The sequence below is a fragment of the Cygnus atratus genome, chromosome 16 (genome assembly GCF_013377495.2).
Source record: "Cygnus atratus isolate AKBS03 ecotype Queensland, Australia chromosome 16, CAtr_DNAZoo_HiC_assembly, whole genome shotgun sequence".
Taxonomy (NCBI): domain Eukaryota; kingdom Metazoa; phylum Chordata; class Aves; order Anseriformes; family Anatidae; genus Cygnus; species Cygnus atratus.
The window spans coordinates 8,431,119-8,449,205 of record NC_066377.1 but is presented as its reverse complement, the minus strand read 5'-3'; the positions used below and the strand labels follow the sequence as shown (position 1 = coordinate 8,449,205).

Here is an 18,087-nt window from a genome sequence, read left to right as displayed (position 1 = left end):
TCGTGCTTGGGACAGTGAGCTCAGAAGTGAGGGAAGCGAAATGTGCAGGCAGGAGGGGGAAGGAGCAGAGAGTAGTGGGCAGATTGGTGTGAAAGGATGAGACAGTGAGAGGCTGGAAGAAATGGAGACGTGCTGGCAGAAGCGAGCAAAGAAGAGGCAGCAGTCTTAAGCATGCCTTTTTTTCCTGCCCAGGTACGCGTACGTGGTGCCTGGGATGGCAGATTGCTGACTTCTGTACTTGAGCTGTCAGCAGATGTGTAGGAAGTCCCCATGCAAAGCATCTCCCTGCTGGTTACCACCCTGCTGGTTGTCACGGCACAGTGGTGCTCTGCTTTCTAAATTCGGATAGAAGAAGTTGTACTGTAGATCTGAAAGTTCCTGCTCAGTTTAGAAGCTTCCTTGGGTGTCAGGATACTGTCACCATGATGGAGGCCTAGTATCCAGAAATAACATTAAAAGGTGGAGAAATCATCAGTTCCATCACTAAAAGCTATCACAACGTGTGTGTAGCCACTCTTCCTAAGTTACGGTTGCACAAGCAACTCACAATTCCACCCTTTTCTCACTTTTTGAGCGGGTGCGTGGGTTTAGAACTGTAATGTTCCCCTAAGCTGGATGTGGCTTTGTACAAGTTTGGTTCTTGTCTCTGGCTGTGCAGGTGGCAGATCTGTGATGAGCAATGGAAGTAGGTGGTGATTAAAGCTAAGTCACCTGGCTCTGTAAAGGGCACGGAATACTCCCCAAGCATGGTTACCTAGCAAGAGCTTCCCTGGGGATTGAATTCATAAGTAATCTGAGCATCTGGTACAGACTGAATGTTTACTATTCTTTCTTTCTGGGTGGCTTTTGATGACAAACGCTCTTCTAAACCTGTAATTTAATAGCCTGAACCGTAATCATCAGGGACAGGCTTTGGTGTGTCATCTGCTGCAGCTCCTGATAGCAAGAGATTTCCACCTTTGTGATGTTTAGTGGGTGAGGCCATGCTCTCATCGAGTCTGCCTGGCTTCTCTCCAAAATGCAAAATCCGGTACTGAATATTTATTTCTTTGTCCTTAAGCACTAGTCAAGACACTGAAATTCGGAGGAGAACTGTTGGTGAAAATCAGCATCTCTCGCCCCACAAAGAAGAGTCGATGAAGTCAGACAACTTAGAAGAGGATGATGAGAACATGATGACAACTTGGAAGCCATTTCTAGTGAATATATGCATGTTCACCTTCCTCACAGCAGGGGCTTATCTTTTTTACAGGGTATGTTTTCATTGATGGACATGCCAGCACGAATGACCCTGCAGAAAACACCAACGATTTGATCGGTTTGTAATAAGCTTCTGTGAAAGAAAGCTAATTGAGGCATCGGAGCCTTGTCTCAGTGGAGGTAGATCTTAGGTTACAAGGCTGGAACTTTGGTTAGGGCTTAAGAGAGAATTGATGCACTAGGGTTTTATCTAGCCCTGTGGTCCCAAGAACATAATATTCTAATCTCAGGGCCTTAAAATATTCAGGAGTAAGCAAAGAAAATGCCAAATAGTCTGTTTTCCTTTTTTTCTTTTTTTTAAACTAAGTAATAGAATTACAACACATTGTTGTTTTTAGCCTTTTTTAAAAAGCCAGTTCTTTTTCTTTCATGTTTCAGAAAAACTAGGCACAAGTGAAACTTGCTTGTACTCTCCAAGTGTTGTAACCAAATACATGAGTTATATCGATGAGTTCCCCCCAAAAAAGAAAAATAAACCCACATACCTGAAGAATGTAAACTTTTTGAAGGGGGGGAGGGGGGGGCAGTTGTGGTTGGGTGTTTTTTTAGTTTTGTTTTGTAACTTGCTTCATCTGTTAAAGACTGAGTTGTGGGCAGTGCCTGTGGTATTGATATATTTAATCTTGGCATAACTGTTCTTAAAGAGCTTATTGTTTTACATGTGTTTATAGAAACAGGCTTCTGCATTTGCTCAGGGTATCCCAACATGTCAAGCTCTTTTTTCGTTTTTTTTTTTCTTTTTTTTTTGGAAATAAGTGTATCTTCTCATTGACTTTTGTTGCACTCTACTTGCACATATGTCTATTTACATTGCACCATCCTTTGTAAAGCTGTTTTTACTTTTATATTCTGGGTTAGGAGAAGGTGAGGGGAGGGAGAGAAACGGGAAACGGAATTCAACCAAAACATGTCCACCAGCATTTTGCAGCTGTTTAGTTGGCATTGAGAAGGACCAGTTCTTAAACCTCATCATTTGGAATGTAAAATGCAGTTTCACTCTACATCTGTACATCTGCTTCATAAGGAATAGCATGCTTCCTCCAGCGGCTGGAGAGGTAACGTGCTCAGAGGCAGTGCGGGTAATGAACAGGAAGGCGTTTCAAGAAATCCAGAGCAATTAATGCTGTGGCAGCTTCCTTAAGAAGTAAAAAGCTCAACAGAAGACATGTTGGTCTGAGAATGTATCAGCTGGCTTATGATGCAAGCATTTGCGTGTTCTGCTTCTTTAAAGCAAAGATTTAAATTGCTGGCTTAGTTTGGCTCAAAGATGCACTGTTCAGTGATTGTGGGACATGGTGGTGTTGGTGGGTAAGTCTTGCACCTCTGCAGACAGGGTTGTCGCTGTCCTAACGTGAGTTGGGTGGGTTTGTCCTGTGCCGTGCTGCATCTGAATTGTTTCGCTCAGTTGGTGAAAACGTAAAGTGCTTGTAAATAAGGGTTTGGGTGCACTGGTGGAACCGTGACTGGAAGCCTGCGTTGCACTGAACAGTCTTAGTCAATGCTGTTCCTTGCATTAGTACCAAATTATTATTGTTTAAACAACAGCAGCAAAGACTTCTTTGCTGATGTCATGGGGCAGAAGATGAGAGTCAATTCACTACTGAAAGGTGTAGTGAATGAAACTAATCCATGACAACTGGTTTGCAACAGTGTTAATAATCAGTTCTTTTTATCTTTAAATGCTTTCTAGATTTATAGCACTTAACCACCATTCTCAGTGCAGACATCACTATGGAGTATCTTATGTAAGTCTCTTTCCACTCCATATTTATTTTTGCAAAACTGTCTGTAGCGTAGCTCTTCTCCTTCAGTGAATAAGGTGGTAAACTGGGGGGGGTGGGAGTTGTTTCTATTTTGTGTTCTGTCAAGCTTGCGTCAAGGGCTTTTCACAAGTACAATAATAAATCCTCAGGTAGTACTGGGAGTCAATACTTTACCTGTGAGACTGTTGGTCAGACCAGTACTGGAAAGGAGGAATGTTGTAATCAGTCAATATTTAGTTATATTATTGGAATCATGAAAAATGAGTATAGAAAAATGGTAATATATAACGGCTCATCTGTGTATTTAAGATACAGTACGTGATTGCTTTGTCCCCACTATTCTCTCCATCATCTGGTAGAATATTGTTCTAAAGCAACATTTGTACATCATTTGTATTAAAATGCATGTAAAGTCTTCTAGTGTCCTGATTAAATACCACGTGCTTGAAAGGTGAAAGAACTTATATTTCTGCTTACTGATGTGCCCAAATTATATTTGCATGAACTGATCATTAAGTGGCTGTGGTTCAAAGGGTGTTGCTGAAAGTCTCTTCGTTCAGCGATAGATTGATTTGGTGTTTATCAGATAACATGTACTGGCCTAATACTTGGCATGACTTCCTCTTGAATTTCTGCGTACTCAGTGTAACCCGGTTGTTTAGCATGGTTCATTTCAGCTGAGTAACTATAGTACAGACATTCCAGAGTGTTTAGTAAGCCGTATCCACACCTCACCTCTGGTCACTTGAGGTGAGTGATAACTCAGTGATTGCTGGGTATGACTTTGCTGCCTGCAGAGCTGCACTGGAGGATGAGGAGGAAAACCTTTTTCGCAAGATCTCAATAGCGTGCTTTGAGCTGCAGAAATAGAGGCTCTTGAAATGGTGCCCCCCCCCCCCCCCCGCAAGCTATGCTGTTCCCAAGAAGGAAAGCTTTAAATTTTAGGCTTGACAGTAAAATAAAGCATCTTCCTTTGAATCCAGAATAGTTCACTTGCACTGTTTTTGCAAATTATTCTAGTAAGAGACGCTTCCTGCAGAGGAAGTTTTGAACACCCCTCCCCTCCTTTTCTGCCAACGTACTTTGCTATTTCTTTCATCTGCTCCAAATCCAGGAGAATTGACACTGTCCTGGGATAGACAGTGAAGTAGCCCACAAGACCAGTGAGGTGTGTATAAGGCTTATAATACTGAACTGTAAACATTTTTGTTTTGATGTCTTGTATATGTATGTAGTAGTTCGGGTGTGTATATACAGTAGCACTTCAAAGTGGGTGTATTGGTTAACCTATTCTTGGAAAATGGACAAATATCCATGTTAAACTTGTTAGAAAGTTAGTGAGCTGCTCTGCTATATGCCTTAAGCAAATATTTACTCATCAGGTCTTTCTTTTTTACAGATTGCCATAGACTAAACTTTTTTAAAAAAAATAAAAAACAAAAAAGCTAAATGTTTTGGTATAATACATTTTCAGGTATCTTGTCTTTTGTGTAAGCCACTGCAAAGACCTCAGAGGTTAGAGTAAAATTGTACAGTTTTTCAATTTCCCATCCAAGTTTTCAGTTCTCATTTTAGTTGTTACAATAAAATTCTTTTTTTTTAAAGAACGTACATGTGTCTCATCGCTTCCTGTCTTCTCAGTGCTAGAGCCCTTGGCTTCTATTCTGAACCACTTGCAACTCTGGACTAACCCAATGCTTGTTATTTTTCTTACTGGAAAATGTTTTAAATGTTACTGTAAGAATTTACTTATCTTTTACTGAAGCAGTATACTGTATATATACAATATACAAAACGTTCTCTGAAGGCAGTGTAGTGAAGGGGCAGATTAGGTGAATGAAGCTAGGGGGAAGCAGAAAACTTACCAAAGTAGGAAAACGTCATTCCCCTGCTTTCAAATAAATCTGTAAATTAAAAGCAGAGTTAGACCATAGATAAGCAGCCCCTTCTAAGTTTAACCAAACTTTGCTATGGAATAGCATGACCTGACACCATGGTCCTGCTAGTCAGAGCTCATCAGTATAGAGCTGAAGTGTCTCAGCAAGCTGCACCTCCTCAAGTGAAAAACTGACAGCCCAGCCTGTTCCAACTGCGCAAGCCTGAACTTCCCATAGCTAGAAGTACATAACATACCATGTATCGAGCTAGGATGTGTATCAAGAAAGTATCTTACCTGCCTTGAGGGATTGATTGCCTTATCCCTGTTCCCATTATTCTAGACACACCAGCATGAAGGACTTGCAGGAATTTGTCTCAAAGTTTTATTAGAATTTTAGAAAAAAAGTATGAAATCCAACAAATAAATACTGAATAGAAAAAGTACTATATATATAAAATATATACACACAAGCCAAACCCTTTCAAGTATTTTACCTGAAGCCAGACCTCTTTATGACTACCCTCCACTACATTAAATAAGTGTTGAGTAAGGAGCCTGACAATGGGTATGTGATTATGCGAAACCTTGGTCTATGACTAAAGAAATAAAATGCTTTTTGTATTTTTTTAAGCTTACATAGATCTGTCCATATGGCAGTCTGATCTGTACATGGCTAATATGATAAATAACTTCCCCTTGTAAACTGCTGAGGATATACACTCAGTACTTACCCTTTTCAAGCCTTGCTCGAGCCTGGCCTAAGTTGCAATGATTACCCCAAAAACGGCTTTTAAAGTAACAAGTTTTCCTTCTGCAACTAAATTGCGTAAAAAAAAAAAAAGGTCGCCACTTACAGCTGCTAGATTTTTCTAATTTATATGGAAGTTGATGTAAGTAAGCTGTTGTCCGCTAGTTTATAGATGGACTGTAGGAGAGTGATCATTTATTTCCTCTTAGAGAAATGCAAAAATTAATAAAATATTTTAAGTGAAAATAGATCATATTTGACTTTTAGTTTGTGCAGGGGCAGCCAGTTCCAGTGAGATGGAGATTTAACTCAAGTGGCACCTCGATTTGAGATTTCATCATGTGCTGAGAGTGAGAAAATACAGATTCCAGTCTATTTGGTTTAGATTGCAAACTGTGCCCACTTTGGAAACAAAACTGTACTCTGTCAGTACGCAACATGTACGTGGCAGGGTCTAGTAAACCAGACACTGAACAAACTAAATCCTCAGTACTCAGCTGTGGCTGTGAGGACAGTATGATTTAGCTCCTCATACTCCACTACTAAAATACTGTGATTTCAATTTCAGCCTCTTGCTGCACGGTGTCTCTTAATTCACAGCAAATCCTGTCCATTTTCTCAAAGGCTTGCCGTCCTTTTTCACCTATGGAGAAAGAAAATAGATCCCATGCTGAGGAAAAGAAAGCCATTAGAAACACCCTGAGAAAAGTGCTACGTTGAAATATTTCTGTTGTGACTTTGTCACTCCTGAGAGTTTTTATTAAGCTCTGAACAAAAACATCTCTAAAGGAATAGGTTTTTTAAAAAAAATGCTAGAAGACACCATGGGGAAAAAAAAGAAATCAGGCCTTCTGTAAACACGTTAATTTGGAGCATCACAACTGGAAAACTTGTTTTGTAATACATGTGAATCTTAGTATTTCTGTGAGGTAAGTCTGGAGAGCCCCAGAACTAAGCATGATCTTAATTGTTTTTAGCAAGAAGAGAAATTAACCATCTCCTCGATAAGTGGACATCCTCCCCAGCTGCTAAGCATTTAATAAACTTATCCTAGACAATTCTCCTTTGCCTTTATTAGAAGTACACATACTAGACAGTAGTAACTTGAGAACATTGACATTTCATTACCAGGTCAACCCCGCTGTGTATCTACAGAATTCAGGTGAAGTAACAGGTAAAAAGCAATTTTGTCTGTACTTATGATGGCTCCAGTGTTCAGAATGGAGCAGTGTGGAGAATAGGAACAGGAAAATTAGAAGTAACTAGTCGGTTTGTAGGTGGCTACATGAGACTACCAGGCTGAAATATTCTGTTGTTGTTTTCCTTTATAAAAGATCTTTAAATCATCTTAGCTAATCTCACAGAGCTAGAAGCAGCATTACTGTACTCTGCCAGGTTCAAATGTCATTTTTACAAAAGCTAGGAGGGGAAGATTACTAATGGTAGTAACTTAACGGGATATGAAAGAGCTGTTCACGAAACATTTCCATGGTCCCAGATGTGTTCATGCTGTACAACACATAGGTAAAGCTTCAGGCCTGTCTGGTTTTGCACTATTTCATGCTACTCTTCGGAATCTATATTTGAAAGCTGTATGCAAGACTTACCAAAGGACAGTGTTGTTTCCCGGGCAGCATTCCTAACTTCCTCTATTTCAGATTGGCACAGATGGGCGACCTGCTCTATACTCTCTATAGCCTGTTTGAAAAAAAGTAAAATTGCAACAGTAGCTTCAGCAAGCATTTTGATGAACACTTTTTTTGCAAGATAAACACAGTGCAAACCGACTCCCACCTCTTCTTGTATCTGACTTCGACCGTGATCTTTCTTTTCTCCCCTAACATATAAGCTTGCACTTAATTTTTATGAGCACGATCTCAATTCTGCTGCTTTCTCTTTTCAAGGCATGAAAAAGTGTTAAAACTCTAGCGTGCAGTTCACTGCTGCAGTATTGTTAAATTACCATAAAGCAATCAGGACCTTCACTGATAGGTTGTGCAATGGCAACAGCTGCTTTGCAAATCTGACTATTTGAGAGTAAGACCGGTTTGTGGGGCCTATCTTGTGACTACATGTTTGTAGAAACTGTACTCACAATAATCGCCTGTGTGCAAACAATGTATTACAGGCTTGTAGCTGTTTGATAGCTTTATTGCTATTATAAGAAACTGTCAGAATAGCTTTAAAAATATTACTTTTATTTTCTGTCTATAATCGCCTATTATTAAAATAAGATGAACTGATTTAACTTCTAATTTCTACAGTTAAAATGTAAGAACCGACTCCATATACAAATGACTCCACTGCTCATTTTCATACACACTAGATGTCTCCCTGTCAGATACTGTCTGCTGTGACAATACTGTAGAAGTTAGGAAATATCCTTTCTACCATTTTGCTGTGCCTGTCAAATCAAATTGAGACACTCCAAGCCGACTGCAGCTCCCTCTACCTGCTGCCTTTTAAATAACAGTAATAGTATTTTAGAACTGTGCCAGCCAAAGTATTCATCGATTTCAAATAAAAGGAAGCTGAAAAAGTAACCCTACAAGCTTAAAAAAAAAAATAGAAAACACTTCATCACCCAGCAGTTTTTCCCAGACACAGCAAAAAGCAAGCAGAGCTATAAATACTTACTCTGAGGTTTTTAAGGGCCAAGCACGCAGCTTGCTGAAGTCTTGCATCACAATCAGCTAAAACATCAGTGTAAAAAAGGAGAGCCTAAAGGAAAAAAAAAAAGAAAAAAACATAAGAAGAAAGGTTTTATAACCTAAGCATAATTGAGCACTCAAATTCAGACTGACATTAGCACTGTTTTACCTATGTGAAATTGAATAAAGGATACAGAGAAATCAGTTGAGCACTTCGTGGTTTAGGTTCAAGAACAGATTGATGAAGTGCAACCGTACTATTCTAGGATAAAACAAGTTGCATGTATTCCAGCATCTAATTAGAGAAGCTGGTAAGTACTGTAAGTTTTAACCTTTTCCCTAAAGTTCTTGTTTGCTGCTGCACGGGAGAGGCAGGATGTGGCTGCTTTGCTGACGCGGTGGTTGTCATCCAGCTGTAAAATCCCAAGCAGCCGTAAAGTCTGCGGTAGAGGTTGGAGCTTGTTCAATCGCTTTCCTTTCAATTTTTTAAGAGTCTTCAGCCGTCCAGGGCACTGCAGCTCCTCAATTAGCATCACTGCAAGTGAAATGACTTAACTTCAATAAATGACAAATGAAGACATTTTCAAGACAAGACAAACTCCTCTCTAATTCTGTTTCCTTCAGCCTATGAAGTTATTCACATGGCTAATAAGCAAGCTAGGCACAGCAGGAAGCACATCAGGATGACTGCCCCTTTGACCATCCTGTCTTCTTTCCCTTTCATTGTTTCATTTCCTCCTATGCCAGACTGTCAGACAAATGGAGCAGTGACTATTATTTCATAATTTTAGTGCACAGGATGCAACAAAGCCCTGGTCCTTATAAGACCTGGGTGCATCAAGTACGACACACAATGCAAGAGAACTCCTGCACATTTGGACATTAAGACAACCAGAACAGTCCTAAAACAAAGGGAAAAAGTGATCAAGCAAATAATTTTTAAACAGCTTTGAAAAATCTTTCTGTATTGGTTGAAAAGAAAACCTTGTATCTTTTCAAAATAAAAAAAATATCAGAGGCTGAATTGACAATTTGAATTTGAAGAGTATTCCAGGTCTTTTTCACTAATAATGCACAAATCCTCAGTCCCCTACCCGATAAATCATCTGCATCAAAAATAAAACTAAAGATGCATCCAGCATCAGGACCATTTTAAAAATTATTATTTTCTGGTACAGGCTAAATTTTAAAGTGCTATTGGACTAAGCTTCAGCAAGACTCTGGCTACTTCTTAGAAAGCACGTGCTACTAACCTCTGAAATTTTATTGCTATTAACTGTGTCATTGCTGCTGATATAGCCACACAAAGCTACAGACATCTACTCAGTCCTTGAATCTAGGTGTAGGTTGCTGCCAAATTGGTTTCTGCTCTAACTTCAGTACATCACAGAATCCTTTTTTCACAACACTTGGGATGAATGTTTCCTTCACACCTCTGTTTTGTTTCTACCTGGTCAGATGTGAGAGTCAAGCATGCCTATCCTGTTCTAACTAACCTTGCATGGTTATAAGGGGAATTAAAACCAAAACAAATTGGCAATGCAATGGTAGGGCTGTTTTCTGCTCTGGAAGTTTATCTTCACCAGAAACCTGAGGAGGAAGAAGCAGCTCCTGGGCTTGACGATTTGAGTTAAGAAGTCAAGTGCTGCCATTACCTTCTTTAGCAAGTTTTCCCAAGTGTTTGTCCAGGCTGGTAATATGATGTTTCTCCAGGTAGCTATAAAATTGGAATAAAGTAACTGGTTCTGTTTGGTGGTACGGAGAGGGGAGCAATCCATCACAAGTGACAATCTGCTCTAGAAATCTCCGCAATACTGAAATGATAACACAGAAAAGAACAAATGAGAAAAGGAAAAGTTGGTTAGATGTAAGCTGCTTAAAACAAATATGTTCTTTAAAGGCACAAGGACAATTTTCATCCTTGCAACAAAATGAAACCAAAGCAACCTCATGTTCAAGGAACGCACTGGTACCTGCTTCTAATTGACCAGGGTATTTTTCCTTCATTTTGAGTGCCGATGTGTATTTCAGTGCATTATGGAATCTTTCTGCCGAAGCAAACAAGATACTGCCAGGCTCTGCAAGATCACTCCAGATTTTCAGATAGTGCTTTTTCTTCTTAGTCTTCTGAATAACTGAAAAATCACATTTTAGGAAAACAGTGAGCTCTAGCAGATTTTGGATTTTACATAAGAAATTATGCACCGCATGGCGTATCTAGGGATGTGTCAGCATAAATTGTATTTGCATTATATAGATGGCTTGGTTCAAAGCTGGAGATTTGCTGCCAGTATTTTAAACATCTGCAAGTACTGATTTCAGCAAGCTTTGGTTGTGGTACCTACCTGTCATTAGGAGACCTGAATGAGAGGCCTAGCAGAGCTCTACTGCCCCTCAGTTCATTAGTCACTTTTCCTGTCATCTGATTCGAGTTTCAAAAGAACTTTCTGTGAGTTTAACCATTTCCACTTCTACCAGCAAGAGGCATGCCACTTCCAAGCATTTTAGAGATCCTTTCTTATGTACCTTCACAAGCGGAAAACTCCGAACCTCTGAACAAGACATGTTTTTTCTAAGAATTTAAAATTTATCTCTAAGAACTTTTTTAGTTATATGAATGCTTGTAAGGAATCTAGAATGAAACTCCGATGTATCTGGGAAAACTCAAACAGCATAACCTGTAACTCTCATATCTCTGGAATGCCTTGACAATATGCAGTTACTCACTTTCTTCAACAGACGTATCCAAGACATCCCCCAGGACTTGTGTCTGCTCTGACACTTCTTCCAAAACGCTCTCCTGGACAATCTGGGCTATGTTTGGTGATCTGAGTTTCTGAAATGCAACATGCTCATCTCAGTAGCTGAAACAAAGGCAGTATCAAGCTCAAGACGAATGAGTTTTTGTTTCATAGAATCAAGCTTCTAAAATCTGTGAGAAAACACCAGCTTCTCTCAAAAGGCCTCTTTTCTCATCACTTCTGAGTACAAAGCTGCTCAGCAGAACAGGATAAATAAATCACATTCTCCCCGAAAAGACTGTCCAGCATTTGAAATTCTTCTCTGCCCCATCTACTGACAACTGTGTAGCAGATCAATAGTAACAGATATACTGTCTTCTACAGGCCATCCAAATCAGAGGTGATACTTTGAGGACAATAATGTGCTTGAGCACTAACTGAAATCAACAGGGGAGTGAGGTCTCAAGGAGAGGTAAGAATTCTTTCTTCACTATATGCTACCAGTTCTTTCTAGAGGCAGCAGTTTTTCCATTCATAAAAATAATAATAATAATCACCTGTTATTGGCACACAATGGAACCAAAATTTATCCTACTCCTTTGGCAGCCTGCTTTGTGCACAGAAGCATTTGTTAGAGCTTCATAAAAAACAAGAGGCTAAAAAAGGCAGTGGTTTTTTATGACCTTTGTACAATGTGATCTGCCCACATACATGTATACGCTGCATTGCTGGGACACGATTGCCATCCTGAACCACTGCCCTGGAAACCCATAGGCTATTTCTTACCTGCAAGAGAGCTTTGCACAGCTTCAGATGAGTTATCAAAAGTACATCTAAGTTGTCATCACCAGTAGTTACACCTCTTGTTTCTGTTTTCATGTCACAGCTCAGGGACTGAAACGTGCTGTCATTGTATGTGCTGTTGAATGAATGAAATGAATCTCAGAGCCTTCAAAAATAATTTTTAAAAAAATTGTTTCTATCCTGGATATTCATACCATTAGCAGCTCTGTCCAATTCGTACCTAGCCAAGCACAGTCTATCAGTAAGTGTCCCTGGGATCAGCCTTGCTTTCCCCTTTTCCTTGTCCCCTATAATAAAATGTTGCAGGTACCTACCTGATACTGGCTGTTCTTATGCTTCCAAATAACGAAAGCTCATCAGCACTGCAGTCAGCATTTAAAAAGTCAAAACTTTCCAGCACTGTCTCCACCATTAAACTTTCCATAGATGAACGTTTGTGGTGAAGTGTCTTTAGCTGTTGATAGAATGGAGGGACAAATACTGTTATTTGCAGGCATCAAACCATCAGGAAAACTAGCTCTTGGTACATTGCTGATTTCAAAAACTGGTTGCTAATTAATTTCACAGCATGCTTCAATATTTTAGTCTTTTTGTATTGCTTTTTGGATTTCCACACCTGTGAAGGTTGGTACAAGAGCTGACTTTCCCTGCATCTCCTGCCATTAGTGTCGTATTCCCTGTTTCATATCCAGAAGTAGCAATCTGAGCAGGCTGCTGCATGTCAGTGTAGTATCCAAGAACTTTTCAGATTCTGTTTAACCCAGACTAGTTTCCAGTTTGACTGCATGCAGTTTCTTAATTTATTTTTTTTTCCAGATTATTGACCTCTGAGTAGTATTTGAATGCTGTCCCTGAGAGATGAAACACAGTGCTTCTGCGTAGTCAGCTCTCAAGGCTGCCTTTTCTGAGTACTGACTGACCTCTGGTGGCCAAACTTATTTTTGGGGAACATGCCACTGATACATCCTGATGTCAAGCCCACTACAGGGTCATGAAATTTTCACAGTTCCAGGAGTAACAGCGAAAACTACATGCAGCGGAAGCTACCAAGAATAGAACACTACCATACCTTTAATTTATCCCTCATAGATAAAACTTGGTATTCCAATTTCTCCAGTTGGGCTTTCCTAACATCATGTAATTTCAGCAAATTTAACAGTTCTTGGAGAGTTTTATCAATTGACTTCGTACATCCATCTAGTTTTACATCATTTGCAGCATTCAAGCTTTTCTGGCTAATGTTTTCTTGTTCTGTCAGATGGCGATTTCTGGCCTGGTTGAAAGAAGCTCTGCTGCCTTTACCACGACTCAGAAAAGTAGATGGGTTACTTGGAAATCCATCCGCACACGGAGTCTTCTTCAGAATGTCCAGAGTTGCACGATTTGGAAGTGGATGTCGCTCTTCTGCACAAGCCTCTTGAATAATCACCAATGGCAATGTCCTGTGGTCTGCAGCTGGAGTTGTATTTCTAGACTCTGTCCCTTTCAGATCCTCAGAGCTGAATGAGTCCGCTTCACTCGTCTCTACAGGATCGTGAGGCTTGCTCCTCTCATGCACACCAAAATCACAGGCAGCCAAATAGCTCAGTATGCTGGGAGGCTGAGCTTCTTCACTTACATCCCCTTGGTTCTGTCTTTGTTGCAAAACAGACTGCAGCAAACAAACGTATACGTGAGCACATATATAACTGAAAAGCATAAGATACCACCTAAGATAGAGAACCGTGTTTCCTGGCATGGTGAGGCAACACCAATCTGAGTTAGACTTCATATTAAGGGAATGTATATATAACATTATCAGTATTTGAGACATATTGCAGAAATAGAGATCATATAAAACAACCACTAGATTAAAACCCTCTTGAATGCATGGAGAGGTTTTTCTATTCCCTTGGGCTACCCTTGGCAAAAAGGGGAGCTGAGGAAGAAGGCTTGTTTTACATAGCAGTTCTAAGATACTGCTCTGCACCATGACCACTGAGGCTGGATCCTAGTTTGATTCCCACTGTAGAGTATTAAAAACATGCCCAGATCCCCACCATTCTGGCTGCCAAGAGGCATATTTGGCAGTGATTTCATTTCTTCTACAAAATCTAAAATGAAACTCAAATTAATAGAGGTTAAAATAAAATAAAAATAATAAAAATAAAATACAAAGAAGCCCCCAGATAATCTGCAATGGTTCCAGAATGCTACATGTTCCCACATTTCTGACTGTGCTCTTCAATAGCCTAACCTAATCCACAAATCACATCCTAGGTTTGCACTTCGCATTTGTTTTCCTCAGCATACTCACTAGATAGTATTTCTCTCTGAAGCTGGGTGTATTTGGTGGGGTCCAGCTGTACAAAGAGTTCTTCCTGCTACCCACAGAAAACTTGGCAGTGGTTCCAGGTGACAAAAACAGGTTCTCTGTGTCAAAGGGTCTGTAGCAAAAGAAACAAAAACGCAAGTGTCAGTACAACCAGCAAGTACAGCTACGTCTAGCAACAGGATTAGTTAGGATTTGAATTGTGACATTTAGTAAACAGCAGGGTGAATAAAAGGAAAGAGGGACTGCCTCTCTGACCAGTACCTTTGGTTGCAGCAGCAGAGAAAGAAGGAAGTAGGCAAAAACTGTGTATATTTTATGCAGAATTCACAACACCCTTTAGAAAGCGACCTGTGCCACAGTCTTTGGAAGAAGAGTCCAACACGCCAGCAGTCTGACAAGTTCCCTGTCCTGCTGTAGTTTCCTACGTGGCCAACAGTGCTGGCAAGTATGGTACAGGTTGCTTGCTGATAGCCACTGGACGGCTAGCGAGATACACACCGTATCAGACAGAAAGGAAACATAAAACATATAATAAAGGAAAAACGTAATTAATTTTCCTCCTCTTAACTTCTCATGTTGCACATGGACAGAATCCTTCAGTGCAACTCACCACTGTCATCCTCAGCATGGAGGTAACGCTATGGGAGCTCGCCTAATACAGGTTAATTGGCTAAATTAACCAGTGTCACCCAGCTGGGGTTCATCAAACAGGCCAGTTCCATGCAGTCACATTAACAACCATCTGTACTGTCTCACTGCATAGAAAATAAATCAGATTTCTGACAGCAAGAACCTCGTAGCCAAAGCCTGCTATGTTTACTGATGGAAGCAAATTGCTTCCATCCATGGCGCTTCTTAAGAGACACGGGGATCCATTCCTCAGGTTTTTCATTTGTAGCTTGTAATATAGCAATACAGTAATGCAAAATGACACTTGGTAGGGAAGGGACAGGAATAACAATGTAAATCATCTTGCCCTTTTGACAATTACTGGTACCCTCTAGCAAAACACAGCTATAGAGCTGCCCTCCGCACAGGCAGGCAGTCGCTGTTACTGCAGGATAGCGAGAAGAGAGAGTGAAAAGAAGGGTGAACAAACACTGGAAAGAATCAAGTCTGCTCAAAACTATCTATTATCTCTCGCTTTTAAGCTCTTTGGGTATGATCTGTCATGCTGCTCCACATTGTACAGCAAACAAAGCATCACATTAGGACAGATCTAAGAGTCCATCGCACCCAACATCTTGACATTGACAGAAGCCAGGAAGGAAATGCACAGGAGACAGGTCGACTGTAGCAGGCCTTCCCCAGACGTATACTCAAATTCCAGGCAATCCATAGCTTAGATGTGTCATGCGCCAGACTTTATAAGCAGAATATTGCCATTAATCGTCACTAGCAGACAAACTTGTCCTTAGTTTGTCTAGCCACTTCTTGTGATCACTGACACAAAATCTGCGTAGGCCAGAAGGACGCGGAAGTTTGATTATTTAACTTTGAAACACAGAACAAATACTTTGACTTGGGGTGTCCTCTGTGGCTAGTCATTTCCTTTTCACACTCTGCACAGCAAACACCTACGCATCAACACTTTTTCAAGCCTGAAAAATTCTAGCCTATTTAGTTTCTCCTTGTGATGAAAGTGACGCCATCTCTCTAATCATTTTTGTTGTCCTCTTTCTATTTCTATATTGCCAAACGCATGTTGGCCTTTGCTTATGACTAATTAACCGAAATGCATGACATTACAATGCCTTTGTTAAGGCTGATACTAATGCAGAGTATGACGCTCCTTTAGCTTGCCTTAGCACCAGTGCAGGACTTCAGCATTCACGTCCAAAACATGTCCCCAGCCTGACCTTGAAGGGGTTTACAACTTATCAGAGCTCGTGTTTCCTAGATTGAACCTCCCATGACATCAGAAGCTTTGCACTTTGACACACAGAGGTGCCTCAGCCTTGCCAGTACCGTGCACAGATACCAGTAAGATGTTTTATCAAAATCCCCGCCCTTTGGAGGGGTGAAATACTTGAGATTTCTACCATTTCCTCACCCTTCTTCATTTTTCTGTTGGGTGTGTAAGGAGGACACTTCCTAGATTATGTCCTCAGAGGAACATAAGCAATGGGGCAGAGGATAGAAGAGCTGAACTCAATTCTGTCTTCAGCTCCAGAGGCTCTGAACTCCTTTCTCCCACGGGCAGGACAGCACCCTAACCAGCCTCCTTTTGTCCAGTCCCGCCATGTATTAAATAGCCATAGGGCCAAAGGACTCGTGATGGATATACATATCTGAATGCCCTCGTTAAACCTGTGGATCCAGACTTGCGTTAATCCCAACAAAAATCCTGGTCAGCTGGAGCAGGCTCACTTATTAACAAGTCGTGAGATTTCTTTTTTCCTTTTCTAATGAATATACATGAAAATATCGACGCAACTTTAACAGGGTGATCAGAGTTTGGTTTCTGCTGTTCATTGTGGCATAATGAGCACCAATTTCAAGGTTAGGACAGCTTGTTATTGGACTAAGCTATGAAACATCATCTGGATACAAAGCACAGCAGTATAGCGATGGACTACTGCCTAAACACACCTGCGTAAGTATCTATTCATATAAGTTTTTGTCTATAGGAGGACTGTCAGTAAGGATGTATCCCCCTTGCGCTCCCCCCCTCCAAAAGAAAAAAAAGAAAACAGACTTTCCTTTTTTTTATTCTCCCTTCAGGTTTTCTCTCCTCCTCCAGGAACCCTTGTGAGCCAGGCCAGCATATGCTCAAAGCAGGCAGAAATTACAAGAGTGGTTGTGGCTGGCTGGTACCCTTAGATCCCAGAACAGGGCACTAACTGAAGTTTTGAGAAAAGAATACAGGCTTTATTTTTGTCCTTCATGAGAGAGAATTCAGACTGCTGTTTAGGTTGGCAAAAGAAACCAAGTCTCCTGCCAAACTGGCCAGCAAAGCAATTCTGCAACAGGCCCAAGCTCATTCATGCTCCTCATGGCATAATCTATAAAGGAGCTGAAGGAACTTTTATTAGAGGCGAGAAGACTAGTGGCCTAGTTAAAGAAAATATACATTTAGAGGCGGAAGAGTGATCTACACTTGGATTTCTCACAAAGCAGGTCCGTAGTGAAAGCTTGCCTTTCAGGGACATTTGGGCATAGCTGACAGGTTTGTTTAGTTGTTCTTAAATCGAAGAAAAAGCAGCTGTTTTAGAGTGCTTTATCTTTGAAAATAGAAACACCCTGAATTATCACCATGCAACTTCATTCCTGTAAACAAACGGGCTGTCAAAGAGGAAGAGTCTGCCAGCCTGCCTTCTGTGCAGAAGTGCTCTGGAGATTCTACTTGGTAGGATCCCGACACCCTTCACAAAACTGAAACACAGCAGAGATACACAGTTGAAATCTTCTCATACACAGAGAAATTCCAAGTGGGGGATTAACTACCAAAAAAGTGCACCACTGCTAGTCCTGCTCCCAGCTCAGTTGTTGCCAGCTCTAAAAGCTGGGTGATGGTTGTCCCCAGTGCCATAGGAAGGTCCGTCTTTGCCAATCAAAAGCTGCAGTCTGACCAGCGTGCTGCTGCAACAAGCAAGTATCAACATAATTTAAGTTATACTCTTCTAGAAAATTCAGTCACAAGTACCACTAGCTTTGGAGACTTAGGCTATCATCTGAGAAACCATACAATATCCCAGAATAGGAAGGGCTTTTCCCCATACAGTTCTTTTGGGAGACAAAAATTTGTAAAACATGTATTCATGCCAGTTATTGACAGTGACAAAAGCCAAGCAAGTAAACTCAGCAAAAACAAGTATGAAATAAACCTGTAAGAGTGCCATTTATGTGGGTTAGCACAAAAGAGAAGTGATCTCAATCTCCATCACAAGTGTGCCATCACTCAATATGCACTTTCCATAAGGGCAA

General features: G+C 40.6%; 2 protein-coding genes across 11 annotated transcripts in view; one reads left to right on the top strand and one right to left on the bottom strand.

Annotated features, from left to right (window-relative positions):
* Nucleotides 1-3,438, top strand: part of PTPN1 (protein tyrosine phosphatase non-receptor type 1) — a 43,760-nt gene extending 40,322 nt beyond the window's left edge. For both annotated transcript variants that reach the window (XM_035548055.2, XM_035548056.2), the window contains one exon: nt 1,061-3,438. In XM_035548055.2, coding sequence (XP_035403948.1) covers nt 1,061-1,268 — 208 coding nt within the window. In that variant the 3' untranslated portion in view covers nt 1,269-3,438. The remainder of the gene's footprint in view (nt 1-1,060) is intronic.
* The window catches only part of RIPOR3 (RIPOR family member 3), a 56,131-nt gene continuing 39,862 nt past the window's right edge, over nt 1,819-18,087 (bottom strand). For 6 of the 9 annotated variants that reach the window (XM_035548050.2, XM_050713975.1, XM_035548049.2 and 3 more), the window contains 11 exons: nt 14,143-14,272; nt 12,916-13,497; nt 12,161-12,300; nt 11,829-11,961; nt 11,029-11,137; nt 10,275-10,436; nt 9,957-10,115; nt 8,634-8,836; nt 8,288-8,371; nt 7,258-7,348; nt 3,912-6,293 (listed from right to left, as the gene is read on the bottom strand). In XM_035548050.2, coding sequence (XP_035403943.1) covers nt 6,193-6,293; nt 7,258-7,348; nt 8,288-8,371; nt 8,634-8,836; nt 9,957-10,115; nt 10,275-10,436; nt 11,029-11,137; nt 11,829-11,961; nt 12,161-12,300; nt 12,916-13,497; nt 14,143-14,272 — 1,894 coding nt within the window. In that variant the 3' untranslated portion in view covers nt 3,912-6,192. Of the gene's footprint in view, nt 3,224-3,911; nt 6,294-7,257; nt 7,349-8,287; nt 8,372-8,633; nt 8,837-9,956; nt 10,116-10,274; nt 10,437-11,028; nt 11,138-11,828; nt 11,962-12,160; nt 12,301-12,915; nt 13,498-14,142; nt 14,273-18,087 lie in introns of those variants that run through there. The other 3 variants (XR_007708905.1, XR_007708903.1, XR_007708904.1) reach the window with 2 other exon arrangements.